The sequence below is a fragment of the Lepidochelys kempii genome, chromosome 5 (assembly GCF_965140265.1).
Source record: "Lepidochelys kempii isolate rLepKem1 chromosome 5, rLepKem1.hap2, whole genome shotgun sequence".
NCBI lineage: Eukaryota > Metazoa > Chordata > Testudines > Cheloniidae > Lepidochelys > Lepidochelys kempii.
In genome coordinates this window covers 96,317,462-96,336,085 of record NC_133260.1, presented here as the reverse complement: position 1 = coordinate 96,336,085, position 18,624 = coordinate 96,317,462, and the positions used below count along the sequence as shown (strand labels likewise).

The following is an 18,624-nucleotide window of genomic DNA, read 5'->3' as shown; positions in this document are numbered from 1 at the left end:
TTACCAGGCCTGATCTCTGTAGTATCAGGACTTAGTACACCCTCCTCAAAGGGGATGTCCATTCCCACATCCTCTGGTACCAATCTGGAAAAAACAACAAAGCAACACCTTAAATTGACATACTGTATTTTATATGCAAGATGACCAAGATCAATTTGATCTAATTTGGAGCACTGTCTTTCCTCATATATGTCTAATTTTAATATTTGATTTGCAAACAGGCTACAGTCATATAGTGATGACCACAGTGTGGCTGATGGAACATGTCTAGGTAGCTCTTAGTTACCTCTATTGTTGATATGGAGATGTGGCCCCTGGAGAGTGCAAACCGCACCACATAATCACGCACTTGAGTTTGGATTAGGACGTAGCATTGTGTAACCCCACTTCAGCAGACTGCAGTTGTTTCCATTTTATGCAAATTAAGTGCAGCTTCTGGGCTTCTCGCAAGTTGCTAATGCAGCACTAGGTGCCAGAAAGTTGTGGCTATCCTGAGCCACTGCATGCAAATCACATATCATAGCAAGACTTCCATAATAACCTAATTACCATAATCACATTTGCTGTACATCAACATTAAGACTAAAAGGATATTACATTTTTTGATTTTATTCATATTTTAGGGCTATTTTGCATGTGAATCAGCTAAAGTGTCTCATTCTATCATGGAATTTCAGAAAGGCATGTATAGGACTGAAAGAACTCAGAAGCACAAAAATAATATCCTGGAATTTTGTGACAGATTTTCTATGTTGCAAAAACTCCTACCAAATGTTTAACTTTCATATCAAGTAATATTAGTTAGGAAAATATTACGGAACTATCCTAATAATTATACCTAAAAATGACTATTAATTGGGATAATGTATAGCAAATGCTGGGGGGAAATTGCAAATGTTAGAATTTTTTAAAATAAATCACTTCAGCTGTGTTCATTCCCCCTTTGTATTCACTTTCTGTGAAATTTTTACAAATAAGTTTGCTAGTAGGAATGTTCACAGAAACAGCAAATTTGAAATGAATGTGACAGAATATTAATTTAAAGTAAATTTCAGTTTCATAACTGCAAGTATTTACACCATAAGCCTTATTCTGAAAAGTTACACTAAATCAATCAGAATAAACATATTGTGTGACCTATGTGTCCTTTCCAAACAGCTCAATTTTAAATTATGAATACCGATTACACAAAGCAATATTTGCAGGAAACATTTCATAGGAAATCCAAAGTGAAATATCTTCACATAAAAATTTAGTTGAATAACTTTAAAAAAGAAAAAAAATTGTGGAAAACATAATTTTCTTTGCAGATAGTTTGTGAACTGAAAAAAAAAAGCCCAAAATGCCATGGCTAAATAGCTTTTTGAGAATAGGCAACCAACTCTCTATAAACATCCAACTGGAATGTTGAAAATAACTACAAATTAATTATTGAAAAAAATACAAAATCAAAGATGTTAATGTAACAGGGGAATTTCTAATACCATCAGCAGACCTGATCCTGCTTTCCTTGCTCATTCAAAGAAATTGTCATTGATTACATTGTGAAATGTGCGTTCTTATGGAAGGCAAGGACACACAACACACACTGTATTCAGGTAACTTTTAAACATTATTGTGAATATGCAAATGTATAGCCTCAGGCATATTTTTACAGTAGCAATTTAAGCTACAACATAGTCTGGCTTTTTTGTTGTTTTTTTTAGCAGCAGAAAAATAATTTTGTTTTCACATCTGGATCACAGAAATTTGGCTAAATGGATTTGTATGAGACTTCTCTCCTCCCCCCCCTCCGCCCCAAAAATCATACTCTGGATCTTATTTTTGGGCTGAGACTGATGTTATAGCCTGTTAATGATGATATAGCCTGTCCTGTCCACATGCAGGACCTGTTATGAAGGATTCAGAGTAACAGCCGTGTTAGTCTGTATTCGCAAAAAGAAAAGGAGTACTTGTGGCACCTTAGAGACTAACCAATTTATCTGAGCATAAGTGAGCTGTAGCTCACGAAAGCTTATGCTCAAATAAATTGGTTAGTCTCTAAGGTGCCACAAGTACTCCTTTTCTTTTTGTTTTGAAGGAGCCAGTTTCCATTCAGTTGTATCTACAGAAGGCTCTGTTTATCCACTGCACAACTCTGCTAATGGTTTAGGAGAATATTATAACAATTGACTGCCACCTAGTTGTCTCCTGTACACTTCATCGTCACAGGGCACCAAGGGAAACAGTCTTGGAATTAAGAATTAACAAAGATGGAGGTTAAAGTAATGGTTGTGGAAAAGTGAGTCTGAGGCAGATCAGTAGCAGTATAGAAAATTTTAACATTCCTGTGCTGGAGCTGTGATAAGGGCAAAGTAGTAAGAATTTTCCTCTGATATATCTTCAGCAGAGTCTCATCCAGCAGACTCACTTGAACTGATGGGGAGTCTAATTAATCCAACTTGCGTTAGTTCTGTGTTACAGCGTTCCTTGTTGTACATTCTTTCTATCTACTTTGTTGGGGGAAAAAATCCTATCTGGCTGTTTGGCCAGCATCCTGGGAGCAGTGTCAGAGCATGGCCTTCTTTGGTTATTTATTATTATTATTGTGTATTTATCGTATGATGGTAGTGCATAGAGACCCCAATCAACATCTGGGCCCCATTGTGCTAAACACTATGCAAACACACAGTAAGAGACAGTCCCTGCCCTGAACAGCTTACAATCTAAACAGACATGCCAGACAAAGGGTGAGAGAAGGGAACTATTACCTTCAGTTTGCAGATAGGGAACTGAGGCACAGAACGTTTAAGGGCTCGATCCAAAGCTCACTGATGTCAATAGAAAAATTCCACTGATTTCAAGGGGCTTTGGATCAGGCCTTAAATGACTTGTACAAGGTGACAGAGGAAGACTGTGGCATAGCAAGGAATTGAGCCCCAAACACCTGATTCCAGTCCGTTTCTTTTACCATAAGATTAGCTTTCCTCTTGACAGAGTGTCACCCAGTTTCTTTCAATGAGCTTTTAGAATTGGTGGCCTGTACAATCTCCTTAAATATCACTCAGCTGGGCAAATATATGCCCGTGAAGGAACATCAGAGGAGGCACCTTATTATCTAGTCTCATGTAACAATGTCATGTCTAGACGCTGCAGGGGCCAGAGCTAGATGGGCAAGTTTCCATTTTAGGATTCCATCTTTGCTCTGTGGCTATGGAGCCTGGGAACTGTATAGAGAACCAAAGGCTTCTACATTGTGGATGATGCATGGGCAGGCCTTCTCCCTAAATGAAATGACAAAGTCTTTAAGGTGCCAACGGACTCCAACAGATTTATTTGGGCATAAGCTTTTGTGGGTAAAAAACCTACTTCTTCAGATGCATGGAGTGAAAATTACAGATGCAGACATTATTATATTGATACATGAAGAGAGGGGAGTTACCTCACAAGTGGAGAGCCAGTGTTGACAGGGCCAATTGGATCAGGGTGGATGTTGTCCACTCCCAATAACTGTTGAGGAGGTGTCAATTCCAGGAGAGGCAAAGCTGCTTTTGTAGTGAGCCAGCCACTCCTGGTCCCTATTCAAGCCCAAATTAATGGCGTTAAATTTGCAAATGAATTTTAGTTCTGCAGTTTCTCTTTGAAGTCTGTTTCTGAAGTTTTTTTGTTCAAGTACGGCTACTTTTAAATCTGTTATAGACTGTCCAGGAAGACTGAAGTGTTCCCCTACTGGCTTTTGTATGTTACCATTCCTGATGTCCGATTTGTGTCCATTTATTCTTTTACATAGAGACTGTCTGGTTTGGCCAATGTACACGGCAGAGGGGCATTGCTGGCACATGATGGCATATATCACATTGGTAGATGTGCAGGTGAATGAGTCCATGATGGTCTGGCTAATGTGATTGGGTCCTCTGATGGTGTCACTAGAATAGATATGGGGACAGAGTAGGCAACGAGGTTTGTTACAGGGATTGGTTCCTCGGTTAGTGTTTCTGTGGTGTGGTGTGTTGTTGATTGTGAGAAAGCAATGAAATGCTTTGTCATCACTTCACTAGATTTATTGCACAATGAATTTCCTATGCAAAGTCGAATAACTTGAGTACTGAAAAAGGAATTGTTTTAATTACTTAATTTCATCTACAAAACACACCACTTTGGAACACGTCTGGTGGTTGTCAAAGAGGCTTTGTATTTTTCTTTCTTGTTATGGACAACAGTAGAATAAATGAAAAAGTCTGATCAAAGCACCCTGCTAATGGATAAAATAAATGGCATTAAATTGTTTGTAATTGTTAACACTAAACAGTAGAATCAAAATAAATGTTATCTGTGCACAGAAGCGCTACAGAAAACTGATTCTTTGAATGTCATCACTATTTCCTTACAAAATGTAAATAAACGATTAACTATTTAAATGCTTTGACCAATACACAGTAAAATTCTGTTATTAAAATTAATTCATCCTTTTAAACAAATATGAAATGAAGCCTGAGTTTTATAATGACATTTAGATGTCCCAGTAAAGCTAAATAAGATACTGTATGCAAACATCAGAGCGGGAGTGTATATATTTGTGAATATATTTGCTTTAGTGTCCACATTCAGGTTTTATTTAAAATGTGTTTTATTAACATTTTACAATTTAGATGCCTAAATCTAAGCATGAGACTGCAGGAGTTTGGCACTTCTGAAAATCGGGCCACTTATTTAGGTGTCTGTAGGCACAAGTTTGAAAAGGTTGGCCAATATTAATAGACATGTTTTCTTGATATTTTAAAAATGTCGCTAAAATATGGTTTGTTTTTAAATTTAAATTTCCCTTATTGTTCTGTGAAACAGAAAAATATTCTGTTATTGCAAGAATTCTCAAACTTGGGGTCGCGAGTTTATTACATGGGGGGTCGTGAGCTATCAGCTTCCAACCAAACCCTACTTTGCCTCCAGCATTTCTGATGTTAAATATAAAAAAGTGTTTTTAATTTATAAGGGGGGTCACACTCAGAGGCTTGCTATGTGAAAGGGATTTATTTGGGCATAAACTTTTGTGGGCTAAAACCCACTTCATCAGATGCATGGAGTGAAAAATACAGTAAGGAGTATACATGTGAAGATGGGAGTTGCCTAACCAAGAGGGAGGTCAGTGCTAACGAGACCAATTCAATTAAGGTGGAAGTAGCCTAGTCTCAACAGTTGATTACTTTTGTAGTGCTGTCCTCGCTTACAGACAGCCCCCCCAACCTGAAGCAAATACTCACCAGCAACTACCACCACACAACAAAAACACTAACCCAGGAACCTATCCTTGCAACAAACCCCGTTGCCAACTCTGTCTGCATATCTATTCAAGGGACACCGTCATAGGACCTAACCACATGAGTCACATCATCAGAGGCTCGTTCACCTGCACATCTACCAATGTGATATATGCCATCATGTGCCAGCAATGTCCCTCTGCCATGTACATTGGCCAAACTGGACAGTCTCTACACAAATGAATAAATGGACACAAATCTGACATCAAGAATTGCAACATTCAAAAACCAGTAGGAGAGCACTCCAATCTCCCTGGACACTCAATAACAGACTTAAAAGTGGCAATTCTTCAACAAAAATTCAAAAACAGACTTCAATGAGAAACTGCAGAACTGGAATTAATTTGCAAACTGGACACCATCAAATTAGGCCTGAATAAAGACTGGGAGTGGATGGGTCACTACAACAAGTAATTTTCCCTCTGCTGATACTCACACCTTCTTGTCAACTGTTGGAAGTGGGCGACGTCCACCTAGATTACACTGGCCCGGTTAGCACTGCAAAAATAATCAACTGTTGAGAATAGGCCACTTCCACGTTAACTGAATTTGCCTCGTTAGCACTGCCCCCATCCCCCCCACTTGGTAAGGCAACTCCTATCTTTTCATATATATATATACTGCTTACTGTATTTTTCACTCCATGCATCGGATGAAGTGGGTTTTAGCCCACGAAAGCTTATGCCCAAAAAAATTTGTTAGTCTCTAAGGTGCCACAAGGATTCTTCGTTTTTGCTGATACAAACTAATAAAGCTACCACTCTGGAATATGTGAAAGGGGACACCAGTTTGAGAACCACTGTGCTATTGCATAAGTATCTGAAAGCAGAAAGTGATTGTAAGTGAAAGTCGCAAGGTAATTTTTATTCCTTATAATGGGCGAAAAGCAAAAATAAAACAAGCAACATAAATGGTGAATGGTAAATTTAAAAAATACTTTGTTTCATAATCTCAAGTGTAAAAATAAATTTAAAATGAGTTTTATCCCAATTGTGTCCATTTTATTTAAAAGTGTTCTGTAGCAAAACAAAAGACAAAACTAGGATACTACTGTAAGCTCTTTGAGAGATGGACCATCTTTTTGATCTGTGTTTGTACCATGCCTAGAACAATGGGGTCCTGGTCTCTGATTGGCCTCCTAGGTGCTATTGCTATACAAATAATACCTAAAGGAGCAATTTTCTTAAATGAATTAAACTGAGTTAATAATTTGTTATTAATGGGCTGTTAAAGTTTTACACCCCAAGCGTGAATTGAATCTCTACCCCTATAAACTACATTCTCTTCACAGGTTGAACTAGCCCATTGATTTCAATAGGAGTGATATTCAAGTAATTGAGAACAGAATTTGGCCAAGAATCTCTAAGCTCAATTTGATGGAACAGCATTTTTATGTAATTAATATACAATATTCAATGTGGGGTATTTGTTGTGTGACAGCTCTAGAAGCAAGGGGTACCCTCCTCCAGATGGAGACTTGACAGATTTGGGACACTGTAGGTACATAAAAAATAATTTAAAACATGACCATAAACAGCCTTGTTGACATAAAATAATCTCCTGCATTTCAAATCAAAGAGGGGCATATATTATGGCCTTACAGCAAAGCTGAATGTAAATAGCTAAGCAGTTTTTGCTGAGATAATGCTTTTTTTTTTTTAGTGTCAAGTCCCTTTTCTATGAAATAAACAATGAACAGCACTTGAGAAAAATGTCCTGAGAATGATATTTTTAGAACCCTTGTATGCACCCTAGACTGACCAAATAAGCATGTCACGCTGGAAACATGAGCTCTAATATCGTCAGTAAAAACAAAGTTTTTACAGAATGGAGACATGATTAATGTTTATTTACTTATAAATTAATATGCAAAGCAGACATTTAAAAAAAGAGATGGGAACTAGCCTTAGTTATTCTCAGATGACTATTGTTTTCATTTCCCCTTTCACAGCCAGAATGGGTAAAAACCTGGTGGACTGGGGGAAGGGCATGGAAAGGAGGAGTACTGCTTCTACTGTATTGTACACTTCTTCCTCAAACTCCCCAGCAGTGCAGAAATGGGCAAGGTGGGGGCATGTTGACTTTCTGCAGCACAATCACCCCCAATCTGGCAGGATTTTTGTAAAAACCTGACGTTCTTTGCATTAACTGACTTGGGTTCCTCCTCCACGCTCTGAAGGGAATTCTGGAGGCAGCAGATAACAGACAAATCCTTGGCAGAGCATAGGCTGGGAACCCACCTATAGGCATTGGGCCTCCACAAATGTCAGCAGAATCCTCTGGTAATGCAGGAACTCCATTCTACAGTAGGCAAACCCTTCCCACTCCTTCACCCACAGAGGGAAGCGTTAGTACATCGGAAACCTCTTACGTCCATGCTTGAAGAATTTCCAGGCACACAAGGTGATGCTGACCACAATGTTAGGAATAGAGAGAACACTTTTTCTTTCCGGTGAATGCTCCTTGTTGAAGGTCTACTCAGCTGCATTAGAGGCTCCATTATAGTCATACACGATTTAGTGGATTGATAAAAAGATGTTTTCTCTTGAAACTGAGGTCAAAGTAAATTAAACTTTGTGTCCTAAATGACTTGTGTGGTACACAGACCAGTCATTCAATGATCAGCTGCATTAGGAGTCAGGTTACGGGACATTAGCTTTGATATATAAGGCCTGCAGTCTTGCACAAAAGTAAGTCCAAAAATGTGTATTTCTTAAAGGCAGTTCAGAGCCAGATATCAGATTTGTCTGAGAGCGAATGGGGGTGGGAAAAGCTGACTTGCAGCTGAACTCTTTTACATTCCCTTTTTATGGTTTAGTTAGCCACATATCTGATGAAACAACCTCTAGATCAGTGGTGGCAACCTGCAGCCTGTCAGGGTAATCTGCTGGTGGGCTGCCAGACAGTTTGTTTACACTGCATGGCCACCCACAGCTCCCAGTGGCTGCAGTTCGCCATTCCCAGCGCAGGCCTTTCACCCTCCCGTTTTCTATGCCCAAAAGCTACGTCACATTTAGCACATTTAGGCTGGAGAAGGCTGCTAAGCCAGGAAACAGCACACTGACATTTTCTACGTTTTTTCACAGATCTTTCATATTTTCCCCTCCTATGTGCAGAAATGTATTTATTTTTTTTACTCTGCAGGGCACTATGTTCAGGGCTTTTATAAAGTGGTCAAAGAAAGGTAAATGCAAAGAATGTCACACCCATAATCACATAAAAATGCTGATTATCCATGTTGTTTTGAAAAATAATAATGGTAAGACTGGAGAACAAAGTACAAAGAGAATGCCATTCAGAGAGGAGACTGGAAAATTAGCCATATTAAAAACAAACAAGCTACTCAAATTTCACAGATAACCCTGGTGCCACCATGGCCTTGCAATAAACAACAGGCTTGGTTAGTGCCTGTTTTGTCACTGATTCTCAATGAAAGGTGGAGCTTTTGGAGGGAGAATGGGTTCATCGTGAGATGGCTCAACCGATATAAAAATAATTTTAGGGGATTGGAGATCCTCTCTCTCTTGCATCTGCCTGGTGGACTAAAAACAAAAACAAAACAAAACACAGTGCAGAATTTATTCTCTATTCCTTCTTATCCCTATTTCAGATATAATACAAGTCACATAAAAATCAAGGAAGGAGAATTAGTAAAAGGTGGTATTGGACATCACAATGCAATATTTTTTTTTATTCTTGTTTCTTCCTCCCTTAAAAAAATCCTTCCTTGTGATCTCTGCAAGGAGCCAAAGTAGCACTCCCTTTCTGCTCGACATGTGTTCTTCCCCCCGTCACTTGTAATCTGTTCTTTCTTGCCTACCCCCGCTCTTTCCCTTCCTAGCGCTCCATTCTGAAGGGTGTTGAGTACCCTCACCCTGATCCAGCAAAGCACTTACGCATGTTCTTAACTTGACTTCAGTTAAACTACTTTCATGCTTAAAGTTCAGCATGGATTAAGAGTGCTCAATATCAGGTGGGATCCAGCCCTCAGCTCTTTCACCTTCCCATTATCAGCACTAACCTAAAGCCATGCCTGAACTATCCAATCACATTGTGGCTGGCCCAAGGGCAGGGGTGGGACTGCCTTCTTCCCCTTCTTGAGTATTTACTCAGGGCCACCTAAAATCTGGGCCTCAGTCTGAATGAGCCAAATTAATATGATAACAGAAGTTAATGGAATTACACCAGAGATGAATTTGGCAAAATATCTTTGCTTAATTGCTAATGATATTTCTCTTCCACTTACAATTCTATGCTACAAAGTAAGACATCTTTTTCAGTTTAAGGCACTTGGATCCAAAACAATCCCTTCAGATAACACACATGGGGTAACTTTCACTAGTTTCAATGGGGGTGGGAGGGTGGTCATACATCCCTTTCCAGTGTTGTACTTGCTTTAACCCTCCCTTTTGCATTCAGGTAACACAGCTGCAGAACCCATCATTACTGCAGATCAAACTCTTGTCAGACATATATTTTTTAGAATTAGAAACTGTTTGGCAGTTTTGCTTTTATTCCAAAAAGAAAAGGCCTTTCTGCTTCCTTTTTATTAAAAAATATTACTATATGTTTACGTGTTTGTACTGTGATGTCCTGTAACTAGAGTTCTTTCTCTATTTGAAAAGATAACTGAATGCCAGGGCCTTTCTTTATCAATATTTCTGATGAGAAATATTACCATAAATATCAATGGTCTAGGGTCATCTACCATTCTTGGACTACTTTTTCAAAAGTACAACAGAAATGATTTAAAATGTAGTCAGTCTGTTGTGCATTTTGAATAGGAAACGATTCTTCTGGTTACAGATGTGAACTATGTAACTGTTTTACAAATGAGATGGGTTATTTCAAGTAACATATTAAGCTACAAGAACTGGTAGGAAAGCACATTAATTGCATGTGTGTGCCTTTGCCTTTTGAAGCTGATCATCTAACTAGGGCAAGTAGAAGGGATTTGCAGGCTCAGCTGGAAACATGCTAACCAGACAATATCAAACAACCACAACAAAACAGGAGATTCAGAAAATACGGTGGTATTATACATAATTAGGAAGGGAGAAGATGATAGAGTATTAGGCCATAAGCTCCCACTCCAAAAAATATATAGAAAAGTTGTCAGGAAATACTCAGCTAGAAAGAGAAATATAAACCATAAGTAAGACCCATTAGCCCAACCTAGTCTAGGGAGAGAAAAAATATATTGACATGAAAATCTTCAAAATGACTTCCTAGAATCAGTTCCTAACTGCAACATTTCTGTGCTACAAATCTGTAAGCAGGAAATTTCTACAACTTGTTTTTAAAAGAGGCTTTGGAAGGGATTCTTAGGTTGATAAACTGAAGAGCCCTAAAATAAAGAACAGTATTCAACAAATCAAAGTGACACGTATTGCACAGCTTGGATTCAATGCAGGAAAGACATTACAGTTCAAGTGGACTTTTTAGTGATTCCCTATCTCACCTGTATCTGCACACCAAAAAAATAATAAAAATAAATAAAAATGAACAGCCTAGAGGGAATCCATGTCTGGACATCTGAGATTTTGGAAGCAGAAGCAATTACTTTTACCCAAAGTGGTGTAACAGATCCTCTGGTATAATCATATTACATGCAAGTGACTAGTGGAAGCTGATTAATTATTTCTAATTAAGATCTGCAAATTAAGAAGAAATAGGTGCAGGGTTGATTTAATCATGTACTACAGAATATGTCCAAGTGGTTACTAAGTTTAATTCTTGGGCGATAATAAAATTAAGGTAGAAAAAATCAATATCCTGAATGTTGGAATTTATTCATCACTAAAAAACCTTGAATCATCCTTCTATTTACATACTATAAAATATTGGACAATGGGTCTCTGTTTGAGCCATATATTTTAATAACCATACTATAATACACAGTGCAAGGTGCTGTGCAAATATTAACTTATCATTTTTCACAACACTGCTGCGCAATAGGTATGCAAGTGCCATTATTCCCATTTTATAGATGGAGATACTGAGATAGAGAAGTTAGGCAACTTACCAAAGCCCTTAGAGGTAGTCATTTTCAGAACCAGGATTTGAACTCATGACTTCCTAGGTCCCTGTCCTGTGTGCCTCAGATCTAAAAGTTGTTTGACAATGAACATTAGAGCTGGTTGAAATTTTCTGAATTTCAATTCTTTTAGTCAATTTTTCACTGAAATTTCAAAGTTAGATCAGAAAAGTGATTGGTTTTGTTGTAAAAAATTTTCCCTAAAAATTCATCACGTTTTTCAACTAGATATAAGCTAGATGGCTGAAATTTTCTGAATTTCAAAATTTCAGTGAAAAGTTTTGTTGAAACTTTGAATTTTGACAAAAAGGGATGGATTGTTCACAAAAGAAATCTTGAAGAAGTTTTCCTATTTTTCAAATAGCTTTAGTATTTGTACGGTTTATCTTATTTTTGTCTGTTTTTGCCATAACAGAAGAAGCAGAAAAGAAGGTGTATGTTGTGCTCCACACAAGGACTTCCAATATGCTTGGCACGATGAGAATTCCCCTTCACCTATTCCTATAAGACTAAAATTTCTTTAAATAGTTCTGATAAAGAAATTCACAATGGCCTTGACAATTTTAAAATACAACTAGTGTTACTCCTGTACAACTGATCTGTTTGGCTCTGCAACTTTGTTGGCTTTCTCCAGTGTTATTTTTTTTAAATTAAATCTTTTTTTGTTTTTCATGGTCTTCCTTTTGCACTGCTTAACACATTTGCCTCGTGGTAGAGACGTCTACAACTGTCCTCTATGGGATGGAATCAGATCTGTCAACAGTGGGTAAAAGGTCCTATCCTACTAACAACTTTACACCCTTTTTTTTTTTTTCTCGAAAGAGATTCCTCTTTAACACAAGTGATGGAGACTTTTGGGCCTGATTTTCAGAGGTGCTAAGCATCCACAACTCTAGCTGAAATCAATAGGCACTGCAGATACTCGGCACTTCTGCAAATCGGTTTATTAGAACACAAGGATCTGAATTCAGTTCCTTCGTTGCTGCCAAGTTGAGAATTGGCACGATTTGCAGTATTTTGATTTTTTTAAAGGGGTATGTGCACACAAATTTCTTATGCTACAGATGCCTTCTGGTTGTCATCATATTTGTCTCCCTGTGACACTTGTTTTTACCTTTTTTCCTATGTATTATTTCTACACTGTGCAATTGCACCTCTAGTCTAACATAATCCTGAATCCATGATTCTCTTACCCCTTTTCGCTCCTTTTTGTCTGCTGTATTGCTTTCTCCTTTATTCTCTTGCTATTGCTATACCTCTCCCCTATTTTTGCATTTTTATCTATTTTTCCGTTTTCCTACAATATCTAGGTTTTTTTTCTCTTTTGCATTGTTCTACCTAAAATTTTCGTCTTACTTTTGAAATTCTGTAATTTCATAGTTCAGGTTAGGACTTCAGTATACATGTATATCTTAAATTGCTGTAGTGAGCCTGCAGCTCATTCAGGTTAAGATATACATTTATACTGAATTCCTAACCTGAATTCTGAAATCATAGAAACTCCAAGTTAAGACTAAAATTCTCCCACATGGCTTGAAGGATCAGCCACAGATCAACTGACGAGAAAGGCAGGGGCGCAGAGCAATACCGCAGCTTTAGAAGAACAGGTGGATGAATGGATACTTTGGGACCTTTTAAGAACTGGATCCCAGAAGAAATCTGACATAAAAAGCAGGGAAGATCTGCCCTGTCTCATCTAAAGGCCTCAGACTGTCTTACAGATGCTCTGTGTGTGTCTCACCATCAACTACCCTAAGAAGAAGACCGCTATGATAAATCAGTGGGACCCCTGGAGCCAGTAAAAGGCGGCAGACCAACCAAATCCGGGCACAAAAGGAAACATTAGACAGGGGGATACTCTGAAAGTGCCAGAGCCAGTGTGTCAGGGAATGCAGAGCTAATAACAGCTGGATTGGAACCAGGGAAGGAGGGGACCGGGGAGCACTGAGACTGAAAGAGAAAGCAGTTGGAATGCAGCCAAAGAGCTGCATCGAGAGGGCTTGTGTAAACTGATCCAAGGACGTTTTATTCAAACTACTCAAAATACCCTTTTATAGGCAAATGTTCCCAAGGCATTGTGGCCTAACCTCACGGAAGATAAGCATGAATAAACCATGCCACAGGCCCATGCTGGAGGGGCCTCAGCTGTGCTTAAAATGACAATGACCAGATCAGGATGGACAGGATCCCATATTATGGGGTCCTAGTTGGGGCAGTTTCCAGCCCCAGGAGAAGAGGGGGGGAAATCGAAAGGTCGGAAATAGAGCCAGTAGGAGAAGTAGCATGCAGGAGACACTAGATGTGGCAAACCCAAGGAGAGGAGTTGGCAAAGGGCTCATAATCCAGTATCATCCCTATAGGAGAGACCTTTGAGGAGAGCATGCTGGGCTACTGATACAATATCCAGCAAGGGCACAATGCAGAATGGCCCCAGAAAGAGCATTAGTGATGTGAAGGGCATCAGATATAGGGTGTGGAAGGTAAAACATCATGTTTGTGAGATCACAGAACCAAAGGATCAAGGTCAGTCCTGGTGTAAGAGGGTGCAACTCCACTGACATCAATGGAGTTACACCAGGATTGAATATGATACAAAGACTTTACAAGGGAAGATGGGTTTAAGTCCACAATTCAGGAAAACTTCAGCACATGCTAGGTCCCATTTAGTAAAAGTTCAACATATACTTAAGTGCTTCCTTGAACAGGGTGGCTTTCCTCAATCAGGTCTTAAATGGGCATCCTGGAGAGTATGCTCTATAGCCTTATTCCCAACTGGTTGGATTGCCCCGTGGCACTTTAACTAGGAGTTTCATGGCCTTATTTATTTCATAACCAAAAACAATGTGTGTGCACCTACTGTGCTTGCACCCTTTCCTTTCTGCCATTCTTAATAAAGACTTCTTTCCTGTCAGACATATAATAGTGTATCACATCATGTGCTACAGCATAAAGAGTCTCCTGTTTGAAACACCTGCTGAGTCTGTGGCATACCCAGTACAATACCATGTACCTACAGCCAGGTGTTTTACCATGAACCTCACAATGACTCTCACGGTAGCTGGTTGGGGAGCTATACTGTCTCCATGTACTCCACTCAACCACTTGTGCTATCTTTGCAGATGAGTGTGCAATATAATGCTCAATAATTGTGCCCCAGAATTCTCTCCAACATTATCTGGATGTTGCACTCCAGTGTGGATTGCACTCTCAGCAAATTTGCGGATGATACTAAACTGGGAGGAGTGGTAGATACGCTGGAGGGGAGGGATAGGATACAGAAGGACCTAGACAAATTGGAGGATTGGGCCAAAAGAAATCTGATGAGGTTCAATAAGGATAAGTGCAGGGTCCTGCACTTAGGACGGAAGAACCCAATGCACAGCTACAGACTAGGGACCGAATGGCTAGGCAGCAGTTCTGCGGAAAAGGACCTAGGGGTGACAGTGGACGAGAAGCTGGATATGAGTCAGCACTGTGCCCTTGTTGCCAAGAAGGCCAATGGCATTTTGGGATGTATAAGTAGGGGCATAGCGAGCAGATCGAGGGACGTGATCGTTCCTCTCTATTCGACATTGGTGAGGCCTCAGCTGGAGTACTGTGTCCAGTTTTGGGCCCCACGCTACAAGAAGGATGTGGATAAATTGGAGAGAGTCCAGCGAAGGGCAACAAAAATTATTAGGGGTCTGGAACACATGATTTATGAGGAGAGGCTGAGGGAGCTGGGATTGTTTAGCCTGCAGAAGAGAAGAATGAGGGGGGATTTGATAGCTGCTTTCAACTACCTGAAAGGGGGTTCCAAAGAGGATGGCTCTAGACTGTTCTCAATGGTAGCAGATGACAGAACGAGGAGTAATGGTCTCAAGTTGCAGTGGGGGAGGTTTAGATTGGATATTAGGAAAAACTTTTTCACTAAGAGGGTGGTGAAACACTGGAATGCGTTACCTAGGGAGGTGGTAGAATCTCCTTCCTTAGAGGTTTTTAAGGTCAGGCTTGACAAAGCCCTGGCTGGGATTATTTAACTGGGAATTGGTCCTGCTTCGAGCAGGGGGTTGGACTAGATGACCTTCTGGGGTCCCTTCCAACCCTGATATTCTATGATTCTATGATCTCCTGTACTGAATATATGTTGAGATGCTTCCCCTCCAGGAGTTGACATTTCACTGCCATCTCATTGGCTCTTCTGGAGCAGGAATGTTATTTCCATAAGTAACACATCTCACGTGATCCTCCTGAAAGGACAATGTGGCATGGGGAGTTGACAGCTGACTCTTCTTGAAGGGAATTTCATCATGTAATACTTAATCCTTCTATTTCAGAACTGAAAGCGCTAAAATTTCTAACACTAAGAACTAACTTCCTCTTTCACTGGGAACAAATACTGAAGAATTTGTTTTACTATTGAAAAATAAATGTGCCTTTTGCCTCTAGATATTTGGTTTGAATCTGTTCCACATCAGCAGTGTATGAAAGTCATTAGCATATGCGATAGCTATTTGATGTCTATTGTGAAATGAGAGTTGATTGAGTCAATCCACATCCTACTGGGCAGGTTTCCACATTGGAAAAAGCACCATCAGAATATTGGGCAGAAAGCACAGAGGCCTGGGATAGACTAGACCCTGAGCTCCCCTGTTTCATCAGGAGTTTATCCTTGTAGATCAAAGTTTGGGGCACTTTGGTGCGGGGTTGGCTATAGGTCCTGCTGCTTTAGGTAAGCTGGCAAATGTTTGATCCATACTAGCCTGCAGTCGCTCACACAAAGAGCATTTCTATACATTTTGCTGCCTATAATATTTTCCTGCCGTAGGCAAACACCTTTCATCCTCTATGAGCGATCAAGCCCTGTATTGGTGAGATGAAATAGGGAAGCTTGCTCTCTTGCTGTCCAATTTGCACTTATCCCATAAATAAAAGGTCTCAGTTCCAGAATTATCAATCTTTTGCAGCACTAAATTTGTGTAACAATATTTTAATCGGTTAATGTGCTGTCATAAAGTCCATTAACAACTAAGCCATCTTTTTCAATATTCAAAAGAGAGAACAGTTGGTTCAACCACATGACATCATTAGTGTCACTCTCATTCTCCTCTGCTTGCTCTTCTTGTTTATTTTTGCATCACATTGCACGACCATGTCTTTCTGTGTGTTTGCACAGCATCTAATACAATAGGACCCCATTCCTGGGACCTTTGGGTGCTACTGTGATATAAATAATAGGAACCATATTTACTTGTGCTGACAGAATTGCTTTCTTTACCACCTAGGACCCGTAGCTTACTGATTTTTTTAAGCCCACACATTTATCTGAACCCATGGATTTGACATAAAGAGTGACTCTTCCTTAGTAGAGTGGCTGCCCAGATAAGAGTGCCAATATTATCACAGGTTTCAGAGGAACAGCCGTGTTAGTCTGTATTCGCAAAAAGAAAAGGAGTACTTGTGGCACCTTAGAGACTAACCAATTTATTTGAGCATGAGCTTTCGTGAGCTACAGCTCACTTCATCAGATGTTTACCGTGGAAACTGCAGCAGACTTTATATACACACAGAAATCATGAAACAATACCTCCTCCCACCCCACTGTCCTGCTGGTAATAGCTTATCTAAAGTGATCAACAGGTGGGCCATTTCCAGCACAAATCCAGGTTTTCTCACCCTCCACCCCCCCACACAAATTCACTCTCCTGCTGGTGTTAGCCCATCCAAAGTGACAACTCTTTACATAATCAAGTCGGGCTATTTCCTGCATAGATCAAGGTTTTCTCACATCCCCCCCACCCCCATACACACACAAACTCACTCTCCTGCTGGTAATAGCTCATCTAAACTGACCATTCTCCAGGTTTAAATCCAAGTTAAACCAGAACATCTGGGGGGGGGGGGGGGTAGGAAAAAACAAGAGGAAACAGGCTACCTTGCATAATGACTTAGCCACTCCCAGTCTCTATTTAAGCCTAAATTAATAGTATCCAATTTGCAAATGAATTCCAATTCAGCAGTTTCTCGCTGGAGTCTGGATTTGAAGTTTTTTTGTTTTAAGATAGCGACCTTCATGTCTGTGATTGCGTGACCAGAGAGATTGAAGTGTTCTCCGACTGGTTTATGAATGTTATAATTCTTGACATCTGATTTGTGTCCATTTATTCTTTTACGTAGAGACTGTCCAGTCTGACCAATGTACATGGCAGAGGGGCATTGCTGGCACATGATGGCATAGATCACATTGGTGGATGTGCAGGTGAACGAGCCTCTGATAGTGTGGCTGATGTTATTAGGCCCTGTGATGGTGTCCCCTGAATAGATATGTGGGCACAATTGGCAACGGGCTTTGTTGCAAGGATAAGTTCCTGGGTTAGTGGTTCTGTTGTGTGGTATGTGGTTGTTGGTGAGTATTTGCTTCAGGTTGCGGGGCTGTCTGTAGGCAAGGACTGGCCTGTCTCCCAAGACTTGTGAGAGTGTTGGGTCATCCTTTAGGATAGGTTGTAGATCCTTAATAATGCGTTGGAGGGGTTTTAGTTGGGGGCTGAAGGTGACGGCTAGTGGCGTTCTGTTATTTTCTTTGTTAGGCCTGTCCTGTAGTAGGTAACTTCTGGGAACTCTTCTGGCTCTATCAATCTGTTTCTTTACTTCTGCAGGTGGGTATTGTAGTTGTAAGAAAGCTTGACAGAGATCTTGTAGGTGTTTGTCTCTGTCTGAGGGGTTGGAGCAAATGCGGTTGTATCGCAGAGCTTGGCTGTAGACGATGGATCGTGTGGTGTGGTCAGGGTGAAAGCTGGAGGCATGCAGGTAGGAATAGCGGTCAGTAGGTTTACGGTATAGGGTGGTGTTTATGTGGCCATTGTTTATTAGCACTGTAGTGTCCAGGAAGTGGATCTCTTGTGTGGACTGGACCAGGCTGAGGTTGGTGGTGGGATGGAAATTGTTGAAATCATGGTGGAATTCCTCAAGGGCTTCTTTTCCATGGGTCCAGATGATGAAGATGTCATCAATATAGCGCAAGTAGAGTAGGGGCTTTAGGGGACGAGAGCTGAGGAAGCGTTGTTCTAAATCAGCCATAAAAATGTTGGCATACTGTGGGGCCATGCGGGTACCCATAGCAGTGCCGCTGATCACAGGCTCTTAAAATGTATTTGCTCTGCACTGTCATTGCTTTTTCCAGCTCTTATCTGTCATCTTTTTCCAGTTTGTCTCTGCTGTAAGAGCTAGATGTTAAGGGCGTGCTGCAAAACTACAATGAACTCCTGTTATTAGGTTGGAGATGGACTAACAGTAACCACTGGCTAACACTGTAAA

At 40.1% G+C, this 18,624-nt stretch overlaps 1 protein-coding gene across 5 annotated transcripts in view; it reads right to left on the bottom strand.

The window, feature by feature from the left end:
• PRUNE2 (prune homolog 2 with BCH domain) overlaps window positions 1-18,624 on the bottom strand; it is a 186,140-nt gene that overhangs the window by 34,228 nt on the left and 133,288 nt on the right. For all 5 annotated transcript variants that reach the window (XM_073345112.1, XM_073345108.1, XM_073345110.1 and 2 more), the window contains one exon: window positions 5-84. In XM_073345112.1, coding sequence (XP_073201213.1) covers window positions 5-84 — 80 coding nt within the window. The remainder of the gene's footprint in view (window positions 1-4; window positions 85-18,624) is intronic.